The sequence below is a fragment of the Blennius ocellaris genome (assembly GCF_963422515.1).
Source record: "Blennius ocellaris genome assembly, chromosome: 7".
NCBI classification, from domain to species: Eukaryota; Metazoa; Chordata; class Actinopteri; order Blenniiformes; family Blenniidae; genus Blennius; species Blennius ocellaris.
Window position 1 is genome coordinate 22512193 of NC_137656.1, and position 27894 is coordinate 22540086.

Sequence of the window (27894 nt, forward strand, 5' to 3'; positions counted from 1 at the left end):
CAAGTGGAAATGACAATTGAATGTCAGCGAGAAAGAGGTGAGGATGAACAATCGAGAGGGAATGGATGAATAACAAAAAGCAGAAAAAGACAGAAAGGTATTAAAAACGCATTAGACGGTATTTCTCTTCCATTTCTTTTCCTTTCTTACCTCCTTACCTTTGTCTTCTCAACTCAGCAGTGTAGAATAATTGCGGCTGGGCCCTGTGCAAATATTTTCTCTTGCTCCTCTCGCCTCAAATGCACAGCCGCGTGCACACGCGCACACAACCACTCCAGACAATTGCAAAGCAGACAATTGCGATGTCACCATGAAGAGACTCACCGTGCAACTCCCATCCTGCAAACCAGCCTTTGATCAGCACCGGCTGCCGTAGGAGGTGCTGATCAAAGGCTGGCCGAAGAACCAAATTTATCAGCACTAATCTAACAGGCTGCCCGGGATTTAAACTACCAGAGTATGACTTCTCCAGCTACCAGACATTTGAAGTAGTTTTAGCCGCCCAACGCAAACGAATCTAGACAAAGGTAGTTTACTCAGTATGTCAATACAGCACTGAATAGCAAACACAGAAACTCATTATAGGACTACATACTATGAATGGATGGATGGGGGCACTGATCCTATAATCAATTGGCTGTATAAAATCCGTCGTTCATCATGAATGACGCTTGAGCCACATGTTATCACTGATGGATTACAATGGTTGCACATTTTTAGAGGTAACAATCAGTAATGGCTATAGATTTAAAACTCTCATTCCACTTTATTACAAAGAGAGCCGGCAATCTGCAATTAAATGTTCATCCCAAAAGCTTTGGGCTCAGCAAAGTCATTACCAACACTACTCAAGTCCAAGTCTGGAGTGAAAGTACAGCCAATTCGCTGAATCTCTCCTGACACACACTGCTCCTTAAATAAGACTTTATCAGCATGAACTCAGAGAATGAGCACACTGTGGTCAGGGCAGCAATAGATGTGGTCCACAATGATTATCTCTGCCACAACTGGTACTTTTTCTATTTTAGAAAGGCTGACTCTGAATACAAGGGGTTAATTAGGACCTGTGGGAGCTTAATCTTCTCTGTAGGTGGTTGTGGAGATGCAACATAAGGCCATAAAGACAGAAATAAATTGACTATGACCCTTAACCCCAAGTCCTATAAACACTGCTACGTGTGGTACGATTTAGAGCAGCATGATGCCACGTGATAATGTGATAATGTGATAATGTGAGGTGTTTAATCACCTAAAGGATTCATGATAAATAACTGAAATTTGAATAGAGGATGCTAATGTCTTTTGTGTTTGAAGACTTGTTCTTTGAAATAACAGCTCTTTTTCTTGTCCTTAATTTTTGGAGTGATTTTACATTTTTTTCTTCTTTTGTTTTGTTTGTTTTTGTAATTTTTTTTTCCATCCTGCATTTTCTGGCAGTAACATTTCAGATGAGAAACATCTTGTCATATTTCTTTGATATCTGTGCTTGTGACCTTTTCACTTTGTACCAGTAATCAATTATTTACCGTACACCTCTTTCTGTATTTGCTATTATGTTTATAATTATGTCATTTTGAGCATACGTAAATGCACAGTGTAATCCAGGTCTTGCTATTGTTGTGTCTGATGGTTTATGGGCCTTGGTGCTACCAGTTGCATTTCTAAGAGCAAACTACATCATGGCGCTGAATCCTCCGAGGCAAATGGTCATCAATTGGCTTCTGCAACAATTAGCCATAACATAATGACCACATGACTAATACTGTGTTGCGCCACCGATTTGCTCCCCAAGCGCAAACAACTAATGACTATTGACTCACACTTGACAACAATTGTAGGACTTGCATGTAGCAGAGCAGCTTGTAGAACACAGGCGGGTCACATAATCACCTGAAACAAGAAGTGTTAGGAGGGACTCACAGCCCAGCACAGCGTGACGCATAGATAGACGCATATAAACCCAAGGATTGCAGATCCCTGACAAATATTGCCCACTCGTCTGTTGATTAGGACCGCATGGGCCGGCGTCCTGCTCTGATGTGCATCAATGACCCAGTTCTTGCTTTCCTTCCTTGGGCGTACTGGAGCTGCAGGTCTGGAAATAATGCTCGGACTTGTCCGGCAATCACAATTTGGTCGCACTTGCTCAGATCCTCACACTGATTTTTCAGCATAAACCTAAGAGTTCAAACTGTTCACTTGGTGCCTTGATAAAGAGGTGATCAGTGTGAGCACTGAAAGAGGAATTAGACATCCAACAAAACATATCCACTTATTAGTAGACGAGCAGTGACGGCCCTTGTGTCTATTAACTATTGTCTTTAATAAGGATTTTATTTTATTTTTTTAATTTAGAGTTTGTTTAAGCCTGCATATTATTCACCTTTAGATTTATTTGGGTGACCTTGTGTTGTTTTCAGCTGCACATTTCTCTGTCCTCCGCCACATCAGTCGGCACCTTGTGTCTTTAATATTGTGCCCAGTGAAGGCACTAAATAATTCATGACTCACATTGTCGCCTGTGTACAAATGTGCTTCATGTGTGGTCGTACACAAGGATAAATAGTTCCCAATATATAAAAAAAAGCCAATTTGGTTACTTTTCTCTTCAAGGGGTGAGTTATGTCTCTTTTTTGGACCTATCGTTTATAAAAGCTTTTATAGAAAGAAGGTGCCTATCATAGCTTTTTAACTGTGCCTGCACCTTTCATTCTTTGATTAGACTCTGATAAGAATGAGTTAGATAAGAAACCTGAAGATTGAAGCCGTAGCTTTTTTTTTTTGTGATCCACGTAACCATGGTCCTGGGTCCCAAGTGTTGTTAACACCCGGTTTCTGTCTGGTGCAGACGCACGGATGAACAATCACTGTGTCATTCTCTCTGGTGTGCTCGGGGATTTCATTTGCGAGACACTGTGTGACATGTGACAGGTAATTTAGTTGAACCTGCAATGACTGAGTCTATTTCAGCCCCTGTGGAAACAAATAGCGAGCACTGCCCTTATGTACTGTCACCTCAGAAAGTTGAGGCAGTAAGGACGCTCGCAAGCAGCTGCTTATTTACAGATTCAGCAGGTACACACCAACATACACCTTTATTAGAGGTCATGCTTTGGCCTCCTGGTAAACTATTGTTCCCTCACCTTTTGGCTCTTCCCTCCTGAGAGTGGAAAAAAAAAACATGAACTTTTCTCAAACTTTGACTGCCTGCAATTTGTTATTATTTCAGCCAGATAGCAGCTGTTATTTTTTTTTTTCCTAATGACTTCTGCTGTATGTGACCATACCACTAATGAGAGCGTTAAACTGAACCAAACCAGTTCAGCTCAGCTGCTGACCGCATAACTAAAGTAGTGAAGTGAAAGATGCTTAAGAGATGTCTCGGAGCTGAGAGGAGCTGCAGTGTGGTTATAATTGTCTTTACGAGGACAACCTTCCTTGATTTCATCCTAATATAAAACCATTGATTACAGAAGCTTTAATAATAGACACGCACATTATCTATCTATAATCTGCCAAGGTAATTTTCTGAGCTGCAACTTCAGTTGGACATCTTTGAAAAATGTATTTCAGGACCAATCTAATCTTGTTAAAAAAGAAAAGCTTTTGTAAATATCCTGAAAAGTCAGTGTGCTTGATGCTGCCGATGTTGGAAATGAAAAGGGTCTAAGTCTGTCTCTTCTCCTTTCATGGTGGTTTTCTCTGTCTGTGGGCCTGGAAAGAAACCCTTGTTCTTTGATTCTGTGAGACTTTTATGTAAAATATGTTAGATTTTAAATGCTTGAGGGAAGATGTTTTTTTTTTATATAATCAAAAACCTGTCGACGGTGATTACTTTTGTCTTATCTGTATCTTCTACGACTCTCACTGTCAGGCTTCTCTCCAAGTAAGTGTGGCTGTACTTCTGGAGTGCTGATTTTGATGTAAAAATCCGATGGCATGCGGGCTAACACATGTGGATAAACAACTGGAGAGTCCACGTGGAGCTTTCCGTGTCCTCTCCTTTTGATGCCTCGGCAGTATCAGCACATGTGTTTGCGTGTAGCCATGTGTGTTGGAGCGAGAGTCCTGAAGGACGCCTATCCCTGGTGGAGCGAGAAGGAGCTTTTTGCCCTAAAAAGCTGCTGCTCTGTCAGGTGAGTCTCTCAGCTGTCCTCAGCTCCCTGAGCACCTAAAGAGGACAAGGACGTGACTCCTGCTGCCCACTTCAATGCCGCGTCACCTGGCCTGTCATCGGGTGAGACACCTGCCAATCATAGCCGGCTAATGTGTCGTCAAGTACAGGCTGAGGGCACCGCCCACTGTGGGTGTAATTAACCCTGCAGAAGACCTTCAATCATATAATAGGGGTCAGCTCACCCCACTGTGATTTTGGCATTATAGGTAAGAATAGACTTCCACGAGGAACAGCGTGATTGAAATGACATACTGGAGTTTGCAGAGCAGTCTTGTGTTTGTGTTTATGTCTGTGCGTGTGTGTAGTTCTCCATCAGTTCTTGTAAAGTCAGGTCATCTGGTTGTTTCTGCGGCAAAATACACCCAGCACTAACTGAGAATGTAATATGGTGGTGACTCAATATAGCTGCCGTGTCAGAACTGTATGTGCTATCAATATTGTACTTTCCTTTCTTTGATGGTTATCAGTGTGTCCTTGGATGACGCATATTTCAACTGGCTGTAGGATATGTGTGTATATTTCAAAACGACATTCTTTCCTGCTCGACACCAGTCATGACAGACAGCACTCACAGTCAAACACAGTCATGTATTTTAATCTGTGAGGACAAAATCAGCTACAACATGCATGAAAATGCTACTAACATCTCAGAGATCTAAAAAAAAAGGAATTTAAAAAACAGAAACAATTTGATCGTAGGCGTCTTGATTTTGCCATCGCTAATAAAGCTTAACATATTTCTTTATGTTCTTGTGGCGTGTGTAGTAGTTAGTATTACTGTGATGACCCGTGAACTATTTTTTCCCACCACAAGAGTTTGTATATCCATGACAACAAATATAAAAACCACAATGTGCAATTTAAAAGACAGGTCAGGCAAAAATGTAAGTTTGATCTGCAGAAATGTATTACATTTTTATAAATAATAAGAATGGATGATTTTTCAGCTCTACAAACCATTTTAATGTCTTTTAGGTCATTGTTATTGTTTCACTGCTCAGTTTTCACCTAATCAAATGACCTTTGGGTGAAAATCAATCTGTCATCGATCTGATCAGGCCCAATGAAGGTCCTTATAAAGTGTTTGAAATAGACAATAACTGTAATTTTCCCTAAAACAAAAAGTACTCGCTATTTCCTATTGTCCCACAGTTTTAGTGAAATTAGCAGAACCAACACAACACTGAGATCCAGAGCTGAACAGCAAGGTGGTGCTGGGAAAGTTAGCTACCTGTTTGCAAGTGAAATGACATGACAACAAACTAAAACTGAAGGTGAGTTGCTGAAAACATTCCAGTTGAACGGTGCACACGGAGAAACGATGGGATTCTGCCAACAGCCGTATGAGGAGAAGCACCGTGCAAAAGTGAAGTTCCGGCTGTACTTCTTACGAAGGCAGGTTATGAAGGTTTTTTTTTTAATTTATAGAAAATGGATGTATTTTTTTAATGCGCCAAAGGTCAACATTTATAGTTTTAGCTGGTCTATTGAGGCTTCATGGAGCCCCTGAATGAAAATGAGTTTGACATACATACGTTTAAGCTTCATTGTATTTACCTATTGATAATTACAAAAACCATTCAACGTATGTAGATTGTTTTCCAGGTTTGTTTCACATCATCAGGAAGTCATCCATCAATCCATCCATACATCCATCCATCCACCCATCCATCCATCCATCCATCCATCCATCCATCCATTCATCCATCCATCCATCCATCCATTCATTCATAAATCCATCCAGCACAAGAAACAAACACACTCACATTCATTCTGATGATGGTGCTGGCATCATATTAAAATATAATACTTTTCTAATTGATTGGCATGGATCAAGAGATAAATAAGCAATTAACCCAAGAACACAAGTTAATGAACAAAGAAAACCATTTTGCTGTCAATATTTCTTGCATCAGCAGGTAGCTGTTGTCATTAGAAACACTGTATGCTACACGCAACAGGCACACCATAGCAGACACAGACAATTAGTGCAAAAAAGGTAATTGTTTCAATGTGAAAACAAAAAACAAAAACTCATATAAATATGATTCTAATTATAAAAACTTTATATTATGATTAAATAGTATATATATATATATATATATACATATACATGACCATTTGTTTTACACAAATGGTCATGTAACATTTCAATATTCTGCCTTTAATATCACATGCATGCAGCATCACATCTCATTTTCTCTCAGAGTTCATAACTAGGTGAAGCCCAACCCATTAAATGCGGCCAAACATTTACTGCTTTAATAATATACTTCAGGTAGTTAGGTGCCAATTGTGGGGACACAAAGCGAATCTTTAATAGACCACTATGCTTTCTCCCCGTGTGCCGTATTAAGTAGTTAGTAGCTCTCTGTGGTTTTGCATGATTTGAAAAGTTATGTCGTTACATTAGCAGCACGTGTCTCCCTCTAATCCCATTTGCCTTCTGGTTACAAACAAGGTGCCAGCAGAGCCACTCAGCTGAAAGAACAGGGAGTCCATGCTTTATACCAAGCTGCCCTAATTCAATTGACATCACTGGCTGTCCTAAATGGATTTTACCTGGTGAGCTTGCAAATTGAATATTTTAAGGCAATATCAACTGCTTTGGAGTAAGTGCAGAGAGGATGTGCAATTTTCATTTGGTGAGCATTTGGTAACAAGGCAGTGACATACCAGGGATTATAATTCATTCCTCAAGTTTGATTTGATTTGTTTGATTCTTCTTCTCTGAATCAGCAGTGTCTCGCTTGCCGCAGGTTTGGGCTTTTATCTCCCTCAAGTCATTTGATGTTTTTTTTTTATTTTTTAACACAGCTTTTTTGTTTCTGGAGCACACACACACACACACACACACACACACACACACACACACACACACACACACACACACACACACACACACACACACACACACACACACACACACACACACACACACCCTCATCGTTTTCCGTGTCTCCAGTCATGTCTATCCGTGAAAAGTTGAACTCTTTGCTGTGTCATCTCATTGAGCTTCTGAGGTTGTTATTGTTTCATCTTTCACTGTGTTGATTTCTGTGCGAGGTGGGCGGCCGTCCTTCCCCCTCTCTCACTGTAAAGGTCAGTGAGCTGCACATGAAGTTGTGTCGATCAGACGAGCGCCACAGACTGACAGCTAATTTTCATCAAAGCAGATGTGGGTGCGGGAGGTTTTGAGGTTCAGGCTGTCCAGGCGCCTCTCGCCTTTTTGTGGATTCCGAACTGCTTATTGGGCTTTCTCGCTCGCTGTGGGGAGATGATCCTGTCATCAGCTTACATCTACGGTCTACTTGTCCCATGAAAGACTGCTTTGCTCTCCTGACATCTCTTCAGAATGCCAATGAGAGATGGCAAACTGCAAAAAAAAACTCCCCCAAAAAACCCCTGTATTTATTATTCTTAAAACAAACTTGTTAGATGATTTGTAGATAGGAGCCTTTGTTTGTGTCACTTAAAATGTTGCCCCCTCCACTCTTCTTCCTCCTCACTGGTTTCCTAAACATGGTTTGCATTGATTTATTCTCTTCCACCAATTAAAAGCAATTTTGTGAGCATTAGACTAAGCATGCCGCGGGCCTTTTACTGAGGCAGGCTGTTCATTACCTCATTGTGTGTGCGTGTGCGTGTCTCTGTGTGAATTCTTGGGTGATTCCGTTATGCTTATTTCACTCACTGAATCTCTGTTCAAGCATGAACTTGTATGCATGCATGCGTGTGCATGTGTTTGTGTGTGTGTGTGGGTGTTTGCGCAAACATGTGCATCTCCATTGGTGTTTAGGCATACATGAGCAGATGGATGTGGATGTGTATCAGAGATTCCCTGCACGTGCAGGGCATTAGTTCTCTGCTTGCAGGCTAAATCCTCATGTTGTTGAAGCAGTGTCAGTTGCCACTGCTATGACATAAAGCTTATCTTTTACCAACTTCCCGCAACCCCTTGGGAAGGGGAGACATGGGCACAGGGTGGGGAATAAAGGGATATGTGAAAACAGGCTGAAAGCCACGAGCTGGTGTAAATAACCCTGGGGAAGGTTAAGACACCGACGCAACGATGAATACAAAGCGTCATCCCTGAAGGACCAAGCGCCGCTGCAGCCAGCCTGTCCTTCCTACCCTGACAGATCTCCGTGCCACCATGCCAATCATCACATCAGTATGTCAGAGCAGACAGGTCTGATGGACACCTGCTGGAATGTTTCATTGGTATTCCAGCAGGGGGCAGAATGAATGGTTTTGGTCTCAGTCAGGGGCTATTTTTCAATTCAGGAATGTGCCACCTGTTTGCCTATATTTCCCCTCAGTCCACTTGCAAAGACAAAAAAGATTCTCACAATCTTTACGCTTCAGGGATGATTCTCATTTCTATCAACCTGTGTCTCCCATTAAATATGTATGTATACATATATATACTGTGGGCGTGGCACTCATGCTAACTTTTTGCACTTCCTTTCTACTCTCGCAATTCCTGGAAATGCTGACTGGTTTCACAGCGGTATGATCAAAGCATATAATATCAAAACTATAAGCGTACGACTCTCTATTGCCTTCCAAACAAAACACTTGTTTGTTCTTCATCTGACTGAAGGTAAAAACAAACATTCGCCCTTTTGCACAATGCTGACGCCAACTAATGCTCAGCCTTAGTAGTCTTATTTTTTTTTTAATTTAACTTTATTTTAAGGAACTGAAACACCATCTGTCATTCATTCATGTTAAAATAAACAATGTAATTAGTAGTCTGTTCATAGCTAGAATATTTTTCATCAATGGACTTTCTTTTAACCTCCATGTCTTACTTCGAATGGGTTCCACGCCACTTCGTGAAAAGTTTCTCTCTTGACTGACACATGCCAGGGCCAGTCTCAAGTTTCTTTGCTCTTTAAGCTTTTAAGCTCTTTGACAGGAAGGCCACTTGACACCACACTGTGTTTTCTTTTGCATGAGAGGACAGACGGTGAGCAGAAGTGAGGGTGGACATATGGCACAAGTCAAGTGACATTACGTAAGATCACTGGAGTCCAAACAGCTTGTTCATAAATAACATATAAAAGTTGCTGAGGCTGCCATTTTTCTATTGACTCAGTATATGTTGCTATAGCCATCATATTTAATCCTAACTCAGTGTGAAACCTTGGTAAATGTTTTGCTATGTTATTAGACCTATAAGAGTTTTTATAAGGTGTCAAATTAACTGTCATTGTGTGATGTTGCACAAGTTTAAGTTTAAGTTTTTCCTTGGTTGCGATTCTTCAGTGGGAGTTCCCCTGATATTTAATACCATTTAGATTTTCGTGCATGACATTCACCTGTGAAATGCTCACACGATCCTTTTATTGTATTCATTTCTAGCTTCACCGCACTGTTTCCTCCCTGAGTTCAAAAACAATTACATTCAGATTTGTACCAACAAGTCTGATTGAGGCTGATTGAGGCTCTTTGACTTATGCGTCATTAACTCGACAGCCTGTAAACACATGAGTTGGGCTTCTTACCTTTACGTAACGCATCCTCTGCCCAACACACTGCATGAAACTAGAGATGAGACATCATTGTGCAAGATGCAGAGATGGAGCGCTCAATATGGCTTTTCATTTACCAGTTTACCATTTCCTCTGGGCACGCAACTATTTATTCCCCCTTTTTACTAAAAACTGAAGATAAAATGAAAATAAAGGGAGAAAAAGAAAGAAAAAAAAAAGCTGAACGCTTGAATCTTTGCCAATGGCAACAACATTATCTCTTTGTCAGAGCTTAACGGAGGACTGCATCTGCAAGTATGTTCATTTGAATGTGCACATACTTATGCAAGGAGCACATGTATGTAATCCCTGTATGTTTATATTTATCTATGTCTGTGTGTGTGCGTGGCGGTGTACTTTCCTCTGCCTGCACTTGTGTGAATGTTGAAAGCTCCAGCTTTGGTGCAGAATGAAAGGCAGCATGTTTACCTATACACACATTCATTTGCAGATTAGCCTGCAGCTGCCTCCTTGCCCCCATGTAGGCGAAAAGGGAAATACACACTTTCTAGCAGCCTTTATTGAGCCCCAGTGCCTCCTCTATAAATCAGCTCTTCTCAAATGCACTTTAACATTCTTCAACAAGGGATGATACTGCAGTTCACGGACTGGAAGAACTATTTCACAAGCTCCCAGACTAGCTGCAGTAAATCATGTGCTATTACTAAAGAGAGACATTACTGAATTTGATTAATTAAAATTGAGTCTGGTTTAATTGAAAACCATTTATCTGATGAAACAGGAGTCCAAATCTGTACCGATGTTTTATACGTTTCAGAATATATGAGAAAATGTATTTCAGTATTATGGGCACTTTCTTTTTCATTTATTTTTTTTAACTGCATGTATTTTTCTCTCCACGGCTGAAAACTTGAATGTCGTGAAAATCAAATTAGGTGGACACATTCTGCGAGAACGCCACAAAACTACACGCCATGATAGCAGTCATATGAATTCTTCTTATGGGATTTTGGATGCTTCCCTCTCTTTGCTCACACCGTGTCTACACAAAAAGATAGAGTAATTGCCAAACAGATGTCCATGTAAAATGCCCCCCTCCTCTTTTTTTATGGTCTCTCAGCATAACAATGGGTACTTCTGTAATCTCCGCTGTGTGATTCAGAAATGAAAAAAGCAATAAAATGTGTCTCTCGGCGTGTGGGGGAAATACTACTGAAGGTAGAGCATGTTACCGCCACTCAGCTGCTCTCCCATTGACATATGAGCAAATTCCCAAAACTGATCCATTACATCATATACATTATATTTATTATAACACTATTTTGCTTTTAAGAACATATTTTCTGTTGATTTTTTTGCAATGCATTCCAATTTTTGTGTGATTATTGTGGCATTCCTTTTTTTAATTGAAGTTCAAAAGAGCAAGTAAATCAGAAAATCCTGTACGACAGATTCAATTATTCTTATACATTTCTGAAGTTACCTGTAATGGTGTTACATTTATCTTCCACTAGTCATTTGTCAATACGTTCCGGCCTTGTTCCACACCTCCGAGCCTATGCACACCGAGAGACGATGCCTATTTTGATTATTTGTAATCCAGCTCCTCAGAACATTTGTTTTTTTTTCTTGTCTGCTGAGCGAGCGGGACGAGCCGCACCGCCGACCACTTTGAGTAACTGCAGAGTGCGGTCACGCTCTGTGCCTGCAAACACATCGACTGGTTCGCCGAGCCAATTCTTTCTCCTTTAGTCTGTTTTTGTAGTCACTCCAAACTTCCACCTACCTTTGGCCTCGACTGCAGTGTTTCCATTTCTCTTTTGTACAAAAGTAATGTAAAGAAATATCTGTAAGTCAGAAGTCACCAGCAGCACTGTGTTAGCAAACAGCTGCACTTTCATCTCTTTGGAAGCATGGAGACACACTCGCAGTGATTCTTGTTTGACTCTTAACATGAACAAGTTTGAAGACATCATAAATACAATGATGTTTAATTTGGATGGATGTTGTTGTATGAATATACAACCTTTTGTCCATATAGTAAACAATAAAAAAAACCGTGTCTACAAATGTTCACAGCACCTGAAATTGTATGTTAAGATCCCCAATTTTTTTAATTCACATTTCAAACAGTGACCAGCATGCTGGCCATTAGTTTGCATGCTGATGAAGACTAGCTGTCTAAAAAGATGTGTAGTTTCTTAAAGGTGAAGCCTTGGTGACTGGTGGCAGTATTGTTCATGCTATCAAAACCGACATGAGCCCAAACTAGAAAGCCAGAATAAAGTTGAAGCGAAACTTCAAAGGTTTTAATTTATGCTGAGAAATGTTGAAGTTTTTTTTTTCATATGTTGCACTTCAGTTAGTAAGCAAAATAAAATAGTATGGTACCATCACGATTGCTTCAATTGTCCTTGTGACTGGTCAGGTAAAAACATGTGCCTGACTTAAGGCTGCAAGCTTCACTTCTTCATTACTTCTATGCACAATCCAGTTATTAATTTGCATCATGTACAGGAGCGGGGCAAATAGCTGCAGGATGCATGTGTTATTGCTGTGGATCACATTGTAAAACAGGTCACCATATTAGACATACAGGTCTGGTTCACCCTCCTCATGTGCTAAACTTTGCAATGGAAAGTCACTGAACCCCAAGTGGCTCCCGACAAAGAGTGAGCACTTTGCATGGCGGCTTTTTCATCACTGGTGCACGTGTGCGTTTGAGCATGAACAGCAGAATGTGACTGATGGTGTAAATTGCTCTGAGACTGCTTGGGTGTTGAAAAGTTGTAACACTCCAATATGCATATTAATTACATTTGATCCGATTTTAGGCTAAGCTTGCATAATTTCAAAATGGGACCACTTCAGTTACTTGACGTGTGTTTTCACTGGGATGTGAACAATGTGTTTTTTTTAGGCTAAAAGAGTGGTTTGGATGCTTTCTTCTCCTTTAGTTGGACAAAGAAAAATCACAAACTCCAAACAATATATATTTACAGAAAGTCACAAATCAGATTATAAGTTTTCTTATAAAGCATATTTAATTGCTTGAGCAGTCTCATCACACTTTACATGACCAGTCACATCTACCCAATTACAAACACAGTCCTTCTCACGCCCACATACCAGTGGTGATAGTTTCCACACAAGCTGCTCACACACTATTGCGAAAAACTTTGGGTTCCACGCAAACCAGAGCCACCAACCTTGATTGGAATACGGCTTCTACCAACTGAGCCATGAGCTTCAATGCACAGACATTTTTTGAGGGGGTGTAAATTCAGTGAGGATGCTGTACAGCATAAAGAAATGACAACCAAGATTTATTCTCGGACACTTATACACCAAAACACCAAATCATTATGAGGCATTTAAGGTCTTATTTCTGAAGGTCTTTAAGAGTTTGCAAAAGGTTTTCATGTCTTATTGTATATCTTTGAAATAAAATACCTCTTTTTGTATGTCATTTTGGGTATTGGAAGGTAGGCGTTTGGCCTTGCTCATTTATTTCTGTTCGTTTATTTTGCCAGTTTATATATGTGTGGTCGTTCTGTCATCTGCACCTAATGCAGTCACGGTCCACAAAGCAGCAGACTCATACACGGGTGCAGCGCTTTATTCTGTTCCATTAGCCGTCAACCACAAACCATCACAAAGTACCGTCCTCCCGCTGTCACTCCCATTCCTTCACACCACAGCGTCTGTCTTTTTCACCAATCCCCACCGAGCTGGCGTATTCCCTGCACACTATTTATGTAGGCGGGATGGCGCAATAAAACAAGAAAAGCCTCCTCGGGGAGCCGCTGATTGTGGATGCGTATGGCTCTCAGAGGAGTCACTAGTGGGAAACGGTCAGAGCAGGTCACCGAAGCCTGCCATGCATGTGAGCCAGAAGCAGCACTACAGAGCCAGATGGAAACAGGCCACAGGGGTAACTGGAGTGCAGGCCCCAGCCGTGGCACATGGACCACCGGCAGAGGGACTCCCTTTATCACCCAGCCTTATTGGGTTTCCTTCAAAATGTTTATTCCTCTTACTTTCCTGCTGAGACATAGTTCTTCTACTTATCTCATCACTATTTAATAAAGGAGTCCCTGAGGAGTTCAAGCATACTATCAGATCTGAAGAGAGGACAGACAGGAAAACAAAAGAAATGAATGGGAGGTTAAACTCGACAAGCGTTACAGTGTCATTTTCTTCATTTTATTTCAACCAGGGAAGGGTCATGATCACATGAAGTGGCAGTGAGGTTTGAAACGCAGCACTCGGTGGGGGGGGGGGGGGGGGGGGGCTCTCTGATAGTCTCAGTGCTACCTGCTACCACTCCTCTTTATGCAGCTCACTGAGGTGCCACCGAAGACCCGTCAGGGTCTCTCATGATTGCCGACAGTTTTGAGGAGTCGCTCCTCGTGTTACTTTAAACTGTCATCTAAATGCTCTTGCCTCCTTGCGCTGTTCTCCTTTTTTTTTTTTCCCTCTGCGGGCCATTGTCTCTTTACTTTGCCTGTAGTTGTGTAATGCTTAGTATTCAGAACATTCTGTCGTGATTGTAGCTCTCCGGCTTCATGGGGGAGATATTTAGAGACTGAGAGGAGCCCAGGTGCATTGATATAAAGTGTTCACCGCTTCATTTTCCAGGGGAGTGCCGACTTGTCAAACTTTGAGGAGAATTTTCTGACTTCCCCCTTCAGCTTTCCAAGTGTCCTGGAATGCCATTACAAGAGTGGGATGAAGCTCACTTGACATTAGGCGTGTACCCGAGATCACATGTAAACATGCTGCAAGCTGAAGTGTGAATCATAGATTTGCACAGAATGTTAAACCTTGATATCAACCATGCCACTGGCTTGGCTTCAGGGGTGGTAATGTCTTTTTCCTGAGTGGATTCTGAAGCCATTTTGCCATCCCCTGCCACACATGGGGATTCCTGCACTTTGCTCCAAGCATCACCAGCAGGTGGAATTGATCCCCACAAGAGGAATTGGAGTGATTATAGCGATTGTGCTGCAGGAGAAAATCATCATCATCATCATGTTTTTGACATAATAATGATGACGGTGATTGCCTGTCCTGTTTTCACTTGGCACAAGCTGCACCCTCAGTTGATTTGGGGAAAAATGGGCTTTCCAAAATTGACTCAACTTTCCTGTCGAAGACTGCTCTTACTTCAGGGCCACCACTGCCCCTCAGTCATGTTTTTCACATATTCATTGAAATATCTTTACAACTTTGCATGATCAAGACAATAATTATCTCCTAGATCATGAATCACACAGACTTTAGCACCACCATCTCCCAAAGACCAAGATAGTTCAACTTCATTCATGCTCTCCTCAGCAAGAACTAATAATTTTGATGATCTTTTTATTTTACATCTGGCATCATCACCAGGTCACACGCTGCGCATCAGCCTTTTCTGTACTTTCTTTTAACTGCTAATTACTGAAGCAGCATGATGAACCATTACTAATAAACATAAACATTACTTATGATATATAGCGGTTGTTTGGCAGGATCAAATTATTTAACGCTCCATATCTGAAGCCGTATAGCTTGACTGTGACATGAGTCTAATAGTCGTGAGGATTGGAAGGCTGCTTTTTGACCTGCAGGAGACTTCTGTACAGACTGGTTACAAGGCCAAATTGACCATTAAGTCAATAAAAGACATTCGAGCCATACTGCAACAACTGCTCAGAGCTAGGATATGGTCTGTGGCGTAATGACTGGTTCCCCTCCGAGACTCAGTTCGGTTAAAACATCCTGAAACCGTACTCCAAGCCACTGATAGACCTCCCGATCACTGAAGTGTAAAGGAACCAGATACAAGACCCTGCTGCTCCCCACGGGACCTTTGGAGGACTGTACATGAGCTTTTAGTGTTACAGTTGCATGGTTGCTGCCAGTGAGTTTCTCCTCAGCACTTTCTTTCACCCTGGCTTTAGCAGACAATCTTTTAGTGGGAAACAAAGAAAAAAAATGTCTATTGAAGCAGTACACTTTTCATTTGTGATGTGCTAGATATTCTACAAACACTGTGTGTGTCCGTTTTTGTTTTTTTTTAACACATCCATTCCGCTCATAATTTAGTGAAGGGGATAACTTGAAGCTCCAGTATAATTAAGGCAGTTTGTGTCTTTGTTTGTTTGATTATTTGTTTGTTTTTTGAATGCCAGGAGTAAATACACTCAAATATAATAGCCTTTGGCTACGGCACTGTAGACATTGCGTATACTTCAGATTCCAAATGTATTGTATTGTGGCTGTTTTATATTATGAGGTATTGATCCGGCTACAGGAGGTGAAGTTTTAGTGCAGTCAGTTTCTTATATTCAATGTGAAAGAAAGAAAGAGAAAAGAAATAATTTATGTATGAAATGAAGCTATTTAGTGATTATGTATTTGAGTTACTGAAAGTTGATAGTCAGAACTTAGAAGAGATCCGATTGCTGATATATTAAAACCTCCCCATGGTTTCTACTCCAAAGATAATACACCCAGTCTCTGAACAATAACCAGCATCTACATTTTATATTCACCTGTCCGTTAACACAGACATGGCTGCCAATGCTCAACTTGTATTTGCACACATACACACTGTAGCTAAGGTTATAGGTAAGTAAACATTTGGGTGGCTCCAGGAACATGTGGATATATGCATTTGATTCCATCCAGATTACTATTAATTTAGTGGGAAATGTTTGTAGTAGAATCAGATGTTTTCATGAAACCAAAAAAGCCAAATCCCCTCCAATAAAAGAAACAAAATGCATGTAACATGAGTGGATTAAATATAAATATATAAATCATGCTATATTGTAACACCTTATGTGTTACAAACATGCTGTCAGTGTGGAAGCTTGCAAACTCATAATTTTTCAGGTGAAAACTTTTTGTTTCTGGAGTACTTGTGATTAGGATGAGACAACAGAATAGTGAGAATTTATTGAAAACAATCAAATTTGATCATGTTTATAAATACTTGCAATGATACATTTTGAAACAAATATAATTTGTCACTTTTACACTTTCAAATGTAACTTAATTAAATATTATTAATGGGTATTTGTTTGTTTGTTTGTTTATAGGACTGTAGAACATATCAGTAACATGATAAGAGCAGGTCGCTAAATATCAACATGATTGTTGTAAAGCTTTCAATGTGTATCCTATAGAGGGTTAAAGTTAGGATGGAAAAAAACACAAATAATGAAACACATAGTTTATATCTCTGAAGTAGCAAACAGTGACTTGCAGATCGATATCCAAATATCAATACTTCTGATATTATATCTGTATTTGAATTGCTTCTCATGTCAAAATATTGATATTTACATCTCAGGCACTGTTTTTAGATAAACATGCATTTCTTTTCATCAAAAATTCCTGCTGGAGCTGCCTTCTTCCACATGGGATTTGATACGCTTTTATAAATTTGCATATAACGTTTGTCTAAATGCAACATGCATGTGGATGATCATATCACTGGCTTATATGTGTTCAGATAAAGTCCAACCTAAGACACAGTCATGCTTAGAGATGAGAGAACGAGAAATAATACAGATCACCTTCATGTCTTATTAAAAGCTATGATTTGGAAAAGAAAAGAAAAAAATATTTTTTTTCTTGGAGTTGGAGCTTGAAGTTACACACACACACACACACACACACACACACACACACACACACACACACACACACACACACACACACACACACACACACACACACACACAGTAATGGTTTTGAAGTATTGGTATTGTGATGTCAGGTTTTTCTTTTGTTTGTTTTTTTTAAACTTTTTATTTGGATCAGAAAACAGATGAAAGGTTTTGCACATCACTATAAATAAAACCATTTTACAATCACTGTGAAGCACAGCTGGTAACATTTGAGGGCTACCGGTGACTGGCTGAGGGTGGATTGATTGACCTGTTGAACACTGTCTTAGCCAGGTAGCATTAGACTAATTCAGGCAAATGCAGCAGACCGCAAATATGACCAGATGGATTCACAGACTGATAGTAAAGGCAGTTAAATCTATATGGGGAGGTCAGCATGCCTGCAGTGAGCATCCACAGTTATATTCCACATCTGTATTTGATAAGAAATAGTATTCCCCAGTTGAATGTCTGACATCTTAATGGAGTCTGTTAAATGTAAAAGTTAAAGGGATTGCTGTTAATGTCATATGGGATCTACAGGCAAGAAGACTTTGCACTTGAATTGCACTTGAAAAACTGTAATTAGAAGCTTTCACTGTGCTGCAATTGTCTTACCTGTTGCACTTTTGCTTGACGGCTTCTTTCAAAATTATAGACAGTCCAACATTTAAAAAATTATAGTGGGTTGTTGAAAAATGTGTGTTTTAAAATAATATATGTCTTATAAATATATTTTTAACAGTTGTATCCTTTGCACATCTCTTTTTCGCAATTTCTTCTGGCTAGAGAAGCACAGGTGAAACTCTAATGACTGCAACAGAACTCCCTTCTCACATACAAATGCAGTTCACACACACATCCACACTGTGTCTGTTAAGTGGCATGAAAACCACAAACCAGCATCACTGCTTAGGGACAACGAATAATGCTTGATAGGTTAGCTTTAAAAAAAAAAAAAAAAAAAAAGATTTGTTAACCGCACATCGTTGGGTTGAACAAAAATCTGTGGATTTTGTTGCAGGATGGGTCAGGGTCAAAGAATATTGAATATTCTCATCTCAACATCAGGCCGAGCATGTGAAGCTGTGGCATAGTCTATAAATGTTCTCTGCGACTTCAATTACGCGCACATACATAATAGCACTGAGGGACACAGCTGCCACAGACATCAAATCATCTTCAGAAGAGCGCAACACAAAAAAGTATCATCGTCCACGCGCATAAACACCCAGATGCAGACACATTCGGTGTGACCCTGGGGTGTTGTGTTTATCTCCGTCCCTCCGCAGAGTTAAAAGTATACCATCTGTTATCTTACTCATTTTCACTTCGCACATATAACCTGACCAACAACATGATAAGATATCACATCAAAGAAGCAGGCTTGATGGGGAAGGGCAGATATATTCATTGGCAAACAGATAGGCAATTGCATGTTAAAGTGCGGCAACAAATTCAAGATGAAAGCAAAGCCATATCTTTGGTCTCATCTGCCAACCATGTATCGATTGGACAGGGATAGTGATTGGACCTTCTCTTATAATTTAGCCTCGTCTTCAATCTTTCAGCTTTGCTGCCACTCTCGGATAATATCTCTGGCCACATTATTGTTATGGAACATTATTCTAAATCTATTTTATGTCAGCACTTTTACCTTTAAATCAGTCTCCACACAAATACTTCCTAATGCTGTATGAGTTACATTTAACAGAGATTTTTCAGCTTCATTCTCCTCCCCTTGGACATTTTCCTCCTTTGTAGACCACCGAGCCAAGGACATTGACGCCGTAATTTTGCCGCAGTCAAAGAAAGCTTTTCATAATGTCATTTTCCGACTGCATGAGAGTGATTCTATTACTGATGGAGATAAAGGAGGAAGAGGAGTAGCATAATAGGGTGGTCACATCTCACTTACGCCTTAATTTTATGACAAACAGCAGATTCACTATAGATGGCAGATCTCAATATCAGAGGGTTCATTTAGTTCTCTTTAATAGATTTAACAGTAAACCTAATTAGAATTTAGGGGATATGCACAATGATATTGCTCCAATTTCATAATTTACACACACACACACACACACACACACACACACACACACACACACACACACACACACACACACACACACACACACACACACACACACACACACACACACACACACACACACACACAGACGAACCGTTTTTTGGGGAAACAAAACTGGTCCAATCAAAAACAGAGAAACTGATGGGGATTTCCAGTGAACTGTTTGGATAATGCACTGGTGGACCGAATCACACACAAAGAAAATCATTTTCCTTGCAGATGCAGATGCAATGCATGCATTCATCTGGTGACTCATTCGAGTGAGGATCCTCTTGGCAACGGCACACACACACACACACACACACACACACACACACACACACACACACACACACACACACACACACACACACACACACACACACACACACACACACACACACAATCATTAACGTGCCGTCTTCTTTCGTCCCGCAGAGTGAAGTTGAAAGAAGGAGTGACGTTTCTCGGGGCTCGCCCCAGCAACCCAACTCAGTGGATGGTGAGCCAGGATGTGAGGAGCGAAGGCCACCGGGTGGTGACGCTGCACTGCCGCAGGAAGGAATCCGGCTACGACCAACAAAGGTTTGCGTCTAAAAATATTTTAATCCTGTGCTGCTTTTTCCTGTCTAACAATATGGACTCCGCTTACTTCACTTATATAACGTCTTTCAACTGGGTGAACAGCCCCAAGCACTCATCACATTCACCCATTCACACACCAATGGAGGCTGCGGCCACGCAAGGCGCTGTCACTCCAAGGGGAGCAGTTTGGGGTTCAGTGTCTTGCCCAATGACCCTTCAGCATGTGGACAGGTGGAGATGGAAATCAAACCTGCAACCTTCCAATTGGAAGATGACCGCTCTGCCAACTGAGCCATGCCACCCCATGGCAGTACGTCGTGATGTAATTGCATCAATCTACATTTCATTCCTTTTTTTTCCTCCATCAGTGAAGTGGCTAGCACTTCTACTCTCATAGCGAGCAGATCTCCAGACTGAGCTCCGGCCTCTTCGTGAGTAGTTTGCCTGGGGTATCTGTTCATGCATGGGTTTACCTCACATACTCCCTCAGTGTCACAGGGCCCAAAACCATCCATTTTCTATCCCGCTCCGGGTCAGTTTGTCCTAAACGTAAACGCATATAGAAAAAACAACCACACACACACACACACACACACACACACACACACACACACACACACACACACACACACACACACACACACACACACACACACACACACACACACACACACACACACACACACACACACACACACACACACACACACACACACCCAAGGGCAATTTAGTGTCACCAATTTACCTCACATGCATGTTTTTGGACTGTGGGAGGAAACTGGAGTTCCTGGAGGAAACCCACGCACACACTAAAATATGCAAACTCCACACAGAAAGGTTCCGGGTCATCCTTGAACCAAAGAAATTCTCGCTGTGAGGCGAGCGCTAACCACAGCGCCAGTACGCGGCCTAGACCCAAAACCAGACTAGCACAAAGCATAGTTCAAAAACGTTTATATCTCAGGGTGAGGCAGAAGAGGGTCCAAACCCTAGAGCAGGGGTGGGGAATCCTGGTCCCCCAGGGCCGCAGCCATGCATGTTTTCGATGTTTCACTGCTCAAGCAGACCTGATTTATCATGATGAGGCTCTGCAGAAAGCTTGATTACGAGCCAATAATTGCTGTCAACTGTGTTGATGCGAGGACACATTGAAACAGTGCAGGACTGTGGTCCTCGAGGACCAGGATTCCCTACCCCTGCACTCGAGGGTAGTAAACACGAGGACTAAATACAAGGACTTGCTGGTTGTCTGATTGCTACGCAAACTAGACGATCTGGCCTGGAGGGTATAATTAGGGGAAGACACAGGTGATGCACATGAGATGCTGAGGGCACATGGAAGAGAACACAGTCGGTTAATTGGAAACACGAGGAAACACACACACACACACACACACACACACATGAATGTTCGCGAATGATTATCAGTCATATTTTACTGGAATCGTGTTTAGCATGGAACCTCGCTACTGTATGAGCCCCGCAGCTCATTAACATGTCAGAGGGCGGCTTTATGTGATGCACCTGAACGCATCACTAAATGCTGTCAGCTCCTGCAGTTAAAACCTGCGGTTGAAACGGGGCCAACATGGCGGCTCAGACACAAACTTTCTCTTTTATTACTGAAACAGTTCAGAGAAATGTATTTCTGAAAACATTGGAGGGGAGATATAAGCTGTGCATTTGGAAAGTTAAAACGCCGCTTCACAGACGTGGCTGCTGTGAGGGGGCGTGGCCTGCGAGTTTGACAACTTCTCCTCAGCGTATGAACAGTCCTGCCAAAAAAGCATCTGCCTGACGTCATAGCCGAACTTTCTTCTTGTTCTTATGGCTTCTAAAAGGGAGTATGCAGGGGCCTTTCGACACACAAGACAGACTTCACGGGGATCAGACGGGACAGACTGAGACTTGACACTCTAAAAACATGTGTTTAGAGTTAATTGGTGATTCCAAATTGTGTGAGTAAGTGAGTGTGTGCATATTTGTGTGTGTGTGTCACATTGAGTTTCTCTGACATTCGGCTCCAGCACTCCGCAACGCTGAGTTGAATAAAGTGTTGTGGAAGATGGATGGATGGACTTTAACATGATTGTCTCACTTTTGTGAAGTGCACGCCTTAGATGGCTTTACTTGAGATGGCTCAGTTTGCCAATCTCTCAAAAAGGTTTTTTGCTGTCATTTTAGAAAGTGCTGTCGTTGGTGGCTCACTTTTAGGCAAGAGACACACAATACCTGAAATATATAGTATGAATGGTTATCTAAGCGATTTCCCCTCTGCTGAAAAGGCACACTTGACTTGACATAAAGGCCATGTCTGCTGAGACCACTCACTGGAGAGAACAGTTAATCCACTCCTACACTCCTCTTTCTCTCTCTCTTTCACTCCCTCCTTCCTGCCACCCCATCCCACTTTCACTCCGTCTTTTTATTTGCCTACTTATTTTCTCCACTGCCAAGTCCTCAGAGTTGTTTTGGTCATTTCTTATCAGCATTCATGTCCTTAAACTAATCTGGCAGATAGGGAAGTGATTGTCAGAAAAGGGAAGAAGGTTGTTGCGTTAATTAAGCGCTGATTGAAGGCCTTTGTGTGTTTTAATGGTTTTTCCTTCTTGGATCAGGGAGTAGTTTTAATAAATCTAACTTTCTAGTGACAGGTGTAATTTTATGGATTAGAGGCAGATTTGAAGCTTGGGAAAGCTTACTTATTTGCTCCTTAGCTGCGGTTCTACTTAGCAAACTCTAAACCACTCCCTAAAGAAAACAAGGCATTTGACATTGCAGCATTATAATCAAAGTTGTGCAGGAGTTATGTAGAAATGGAACAGCCGACGAAGCATATGTAATTTGAATCTGTTGGTACTGTATTTTCCCATTTATAAACATGCTGTTGTTTTGCAGATCATTACAGGGAATAATTATAGTCTAACTACTGTGTTACAGCACTCAAAACAAAGACAGCTGTGTGTGTGTGCCATGGCTGTAAAATCAGAAGTGTCTAATAAAAGTTTTCTTTAATAGATGTATCATCCAGTGATTTCTTGTGTGAGCCTCCAGCACTACATTTACACCAACCGTTCCCAACTGTTTTCAGATGTTACACTCACATCTCTTCGCAATGTTTACATGTTAATTCAACATTTTCACATCTTCTCACACGCAGCGCAAATTTTATTTTGATATATACTTTATTAACAGTTTTCAACTGAAACTGCTATGAAAACTCTTAGTTATGTGTGTGATAAAAAAAAACAAAAAACCTTTACTGATATGATCAATTTTGACAGCTCAGTCGTATAAATAGAAATGTTTTGGTTGCCTGCAAAAATGCATGATGTTATACACGCAACTCAGGGTCATAACGGTTTTTCATTTTACTCCTCTAAAATAGAGAAAGTATCCATAAATATGTATAGCTATACTTCAGATTTGTATTTAAAATATTTAAGATACTAGTTGATGAATGGTATCCAGTCTGATTTGTTGTTTTTTTGTGTGTTGATTTCAAATTTCAATGCTTGTTGCTCTTCTGCGAGGTGTTGTTGCAAGTAGCTGGGCCTGTTTAAGTTTCCTCTGCATATCCTGGTTTCTTCCCACTCCTTGGTGTAGGTATAGAAAAGAGATAAATGTATGGTTTTAGAAGTAATTTTATCCTGGAGGGTTTATAACTATTGAATTCTTGTGGAAATCTAGCAAACATGAATATTAAACAAGGTCGGGGTACCTTTGTCCCAATGAAATCCTTGGCCTTCACTATCCCATGCTTATACATGGCTTCAGGTGCAGCTGCAGCATCTTAAACAACACAAACAGGAGCATCTGCAAACTGCAGCAACACTTGGCAGCTGACTCCTCCATCTCCTTTTCATGCAGGTATTATTCCCTCTACTCTGTCTCATGACCTCACCTTCTCTCCCACACATGCACATGCTCTATTACCGCAGTTAAATCGTGTTTTATTGATTCACTAAGTGAAAGAGCCAGAGACAAGAGTGAGCATATCTAGTCTAATCCCTGCTGTTTGTGCGTGTACGTTGGACTGCTCCTTAATCCTCACAGCTGTCAAAGTCACTTCATAGCGGAGAGCGAAGACGCCCCACGACGGCGATACAATACACAATGCTCCAATTTTTCTTTGGTCTTGTCCTCCCCGCGCAGAGTCATTTCAATGAGGCTCTTTAAAAAGGGGATTAAACATAGCTATCTCATCAGCTGAGCTGTCACTTAGCCTGCTTTCTTCTCCCCACTTCCTCTTGAGGACAAGCGGATGACGAGGGGTGTTGATGCTATAGGTCAAAGAAATGAGGATTCATGTTTTTCCAATAGACGGAGGCACCATGATTATCAAGTTATCCACATTTGCATATTTTTCACATAGTTTTCACTCTCCTATTATATCACCTTTCATTTGTGAGTGTGTGTGTGTTTTTTTATTATGTTAATAATTAATGTTATGTTACAAATGCACCTCACACTTTTGGTGCAGTAGATTTTTTGGCATACGCTACGGAGGGTGTTGAAATGCTTTACCCTGGTCAGTACCATAATGAGACTCAATTTGTTCTTTTGTGTGGAGATCAGTTGTTTTTTGAGGGTTTTTTTTTTTTTTTGGGGGGGGGGTTATTCAATTAATTAGTTTTTCCCAAGTACAGTATTTTAGATTGTTTTTGCATTTCCCACTGGTTTAAAGGAGTTTTGACATGGGAACATTTGGGTGTGTTGTGCTGTATTGTATTGTTGGCTGCACGGCGCATGTGAGTGTGTGTTTGCCCTGTGATGGACTGACTTCAGCCTCCCACAACTGTGAACAGGATAAAGTGAAGGTAGATGCATTGGATTGTATCGTAACGTATCATATTGTCCTCTGCTGTTTAAGTTGAAGGCCAGACATATTGAAAAATACAAAGTTGTTTACGGCAACAACAGTGTCATTGTATTTCAGTACAATCGAGACGTTATCATCAGTCAGTTCACTTATGAATTGCTTCCTTTTCTGCATTAGACTGTTGTTAATACCCAGCCATCAATCATTTATCACTTGGTGTGCAACATGTTTCTGTATGTATGCGCCTCAGCCAGATGAGCTCTTTCCACATCAGACGTCACCGACCAAAAAAAGAAATAAATAAGAAAACTTTATGGAGGCTCTTTAACTGTACAATCTTTATTTTAATCACTTTTTGCCTCAAGGAGGACGCCATCAGGACCAAAGTTAAATCAATCTAATGAAAAATTATCCCTGTCAGCCTGTATCTGTCAGGCCCATGTTTTTAAATTATTGCCAAAAGTGAGAAATGTTAAGCATCGTATTTTAATAGGGGACATCTTAAATGTTACACATGTCTTTTTAAAGAAACCTCCAAATACCTCCATCAGCACCTGATGTGGCCGTTTCAGTTTAGGTTGGATTCGCTGACCTTAATGTAATGGTGCGCTTCGCCTTAAAACCACATCACTACATTACGTCGAGCCACTTTGTGTTATTGTGAAAACAATCAAGATAAAAATAAATAAATAAATAAATTACATGTAACGTGGTGCGGGGAGTCCAAGAAGGTAGGACCCCACAAATGTAACATGCGCTCAATAGCCATGTCATTGTTTTAATCACTTTGTTGTCTTTACATCAATTTACATTTATTCCCTGCAGACATACTCTGAATTAAGCCGTGCCTACGAGTTGACTAATCTTAATCCCAGCTTCATCCATCTTCTATACGTCTTTGCTGCTGCTGAATCCCAGCTGACGACAGGCAAGGAGAGTCAGATAATCCCACACTCACATTAACACAAAATCGCCAATCTATTGCAAATAAATGCTTTAGGATTGTAGTTAGAAAGTGGAGAACCTGGCAACGCATGCTCTAAGAAACGTGCAGACGCCACACAGAAATGTCTTTGAGCACAACTTAGATGCAAACCAGAGACTTTCTCCCTAAACCTTTGTCTTACCTTAAAATATGTGTTCACATGAAAGATTTTCCTTTTACACACACACACAGATCCGACCCATGCAAATTCAGATGGATCATTGGTGTTTTCACTGGACCTTGTACTTTGAAATGGCCTTAAGTGTCTTTGAATTATGTGTGCGTAGCCGCTAATTGAGGCCTGTGTGCCATGATGGAGCGGCGGCCCCACTGTACGCATTAGAGCGCAGCATTACTGATGGGTCAGGTGTCGTCTCTGTGCAGGTTCAGCCAGTCACTTTAAGCCACTCGCTGCAGCCAGCTGATCCGATTCCTTTCTGCTCGTTTGCAGCTGATGCACGCACCACGCCCGATTCACAATTTAGACAGTAAACAAACAGAGCAACCTGAACCTTTGTTTATCATCATCTGCTTTGCAGCTGAACATAGCACAATAATCATCGACTAAAAAAGTTCATTTCAGTCTGTTGAACTTTTAACTTTGCACTTTGCTTCACTGGCAGCGTCTTCCAGCGATAATGAGGTGTCAGGTTTTCATCGAGGGCGTGATAAAATGTGAGACAGGTTGGGCCTTTTGACAGAACGGAGCTGATTTCACCCTGAAGGAAACAACATTGAAACAGCTGACGTCACTTCTTTCAAATTTAGTGATAGAGTGAAGAAGACCTAATGAGTTTTCAGTAATGAGTTCATCCCTATCAAGGACTTTGTCATAAAAAATTTTTTTCATAGAAAGCCATTTCTGCTCTGGTTGTACCTTAAAGCTGAAGGGTTTGGAGGTCAGTGATTTAAAAAATTTTTTTCAAACACTATATCAATGCCAACACAAAATTAGGAGTGAAGTGACTGTCAATAGTTCAGAAAAATCAACGCTGTGTGGCTTCTAATAAGAAACTTGCCTTTTGCCGTCTGTGTGCAATCAAATATGTAGACGTTTTGTCGTAAATATGTCACTTATGTTTTTGTAAATGCCAAACGTAAGGTCTAGCAATAACTAATGGCCTGTGGGCTTCATTCCAGCTTGATATTTTGTTGAATTTGGCCATCCTTCGTCCATTTAATGAATAATTGATAACATAATTTCATTAGAGCTTGAACTGCTTTCTCTGGCCGTGTACATATAGCATACATAGGCTTTTTTTTCTGTACAAGCCTGCCTGTTGGACCCAAAATATTACCTGCTATAAATGCAGATTATCTTTTAACCATACATTACATTTTGAGGGGAACATGGTGTGACTCTCACGCCATCAGTCTGAATTTCACTGATGGCGTGTCAAAGAAATCAAAACAAGTCCCTATAGAAATGGACAAAATCGCCATGTAGAGTACACATAATATTGGCTAGAATGCACTCTGGTTGATTGAAAAGTTCACTTTGTCACCATTAATGGCGAGCCCATTCGAGACAAAAGCAGTCCTGCTTCCTCAGCATGTCATACGCCATAAGTGGAGGCCTCAGTAAAAGTGCCATGTCTGGGCATCGGTAGTTCATTAAGTCTGTCTAGGTGCAGATGGATATCCCTTGTGAGCCACCACTTCATTAATCCCCCACACCACACCCAGCCCAGCCCAGTGACAGCAGGCAGTCCACTCATTACAGCCACTCCACAAGAGAGCCAGTGCAAGTGGGATCAAGAGGACGGGGAGTACGTGTACTTTTAAATATCCTTTTTAATTTCTTCAAAAAGCACAGGGCCTGATTTGCATTATCTGAATCAATTCTGCACACAGTTTGGATGAATGCAATTAAATTCCATGTATGTTAATTTTCCAATAAAGTACATGACTTTTCCACTAAAGCTGACTTGTAAATCTTATCAGCGTTGAATACTCGGGATTCCAAATGGGGGAGAAATCCTATAGCTATGTAATAATGCTCAGGATTTGGCAGTGACCTCACCATTTATCTCAATTTCAAAGTGGGGAAAACCTTTAAGAAGAAAATTATTTATCCTTTCTGACA

The 27894-nt window shown here is 40.9% G+C and overlaps 1 protein-coding gene across 1 annotated transcript in view; it reads left to right on the forward strand.

Annotated features, from left to right (window-relative positions):
• The window catches only part of LOC308131908 (transmembrane protein 132C), a gene marked incomplete at both ends in the record, with an annotated part of 146172 nt that overhangs the window by 58426 nt on the left and 59852 nt on the right, over positions 1-27894 (forward strand). The window contains one exon of the mRNA XM_080498797.1: positions 19855-20001. Coding sequence (XP_080354923.1) covers positions 19855-20001 — 147 coding nt within the window. The remainder of the gene's footprint in view (positions 1-19854; positions 20002-27894) is intronic.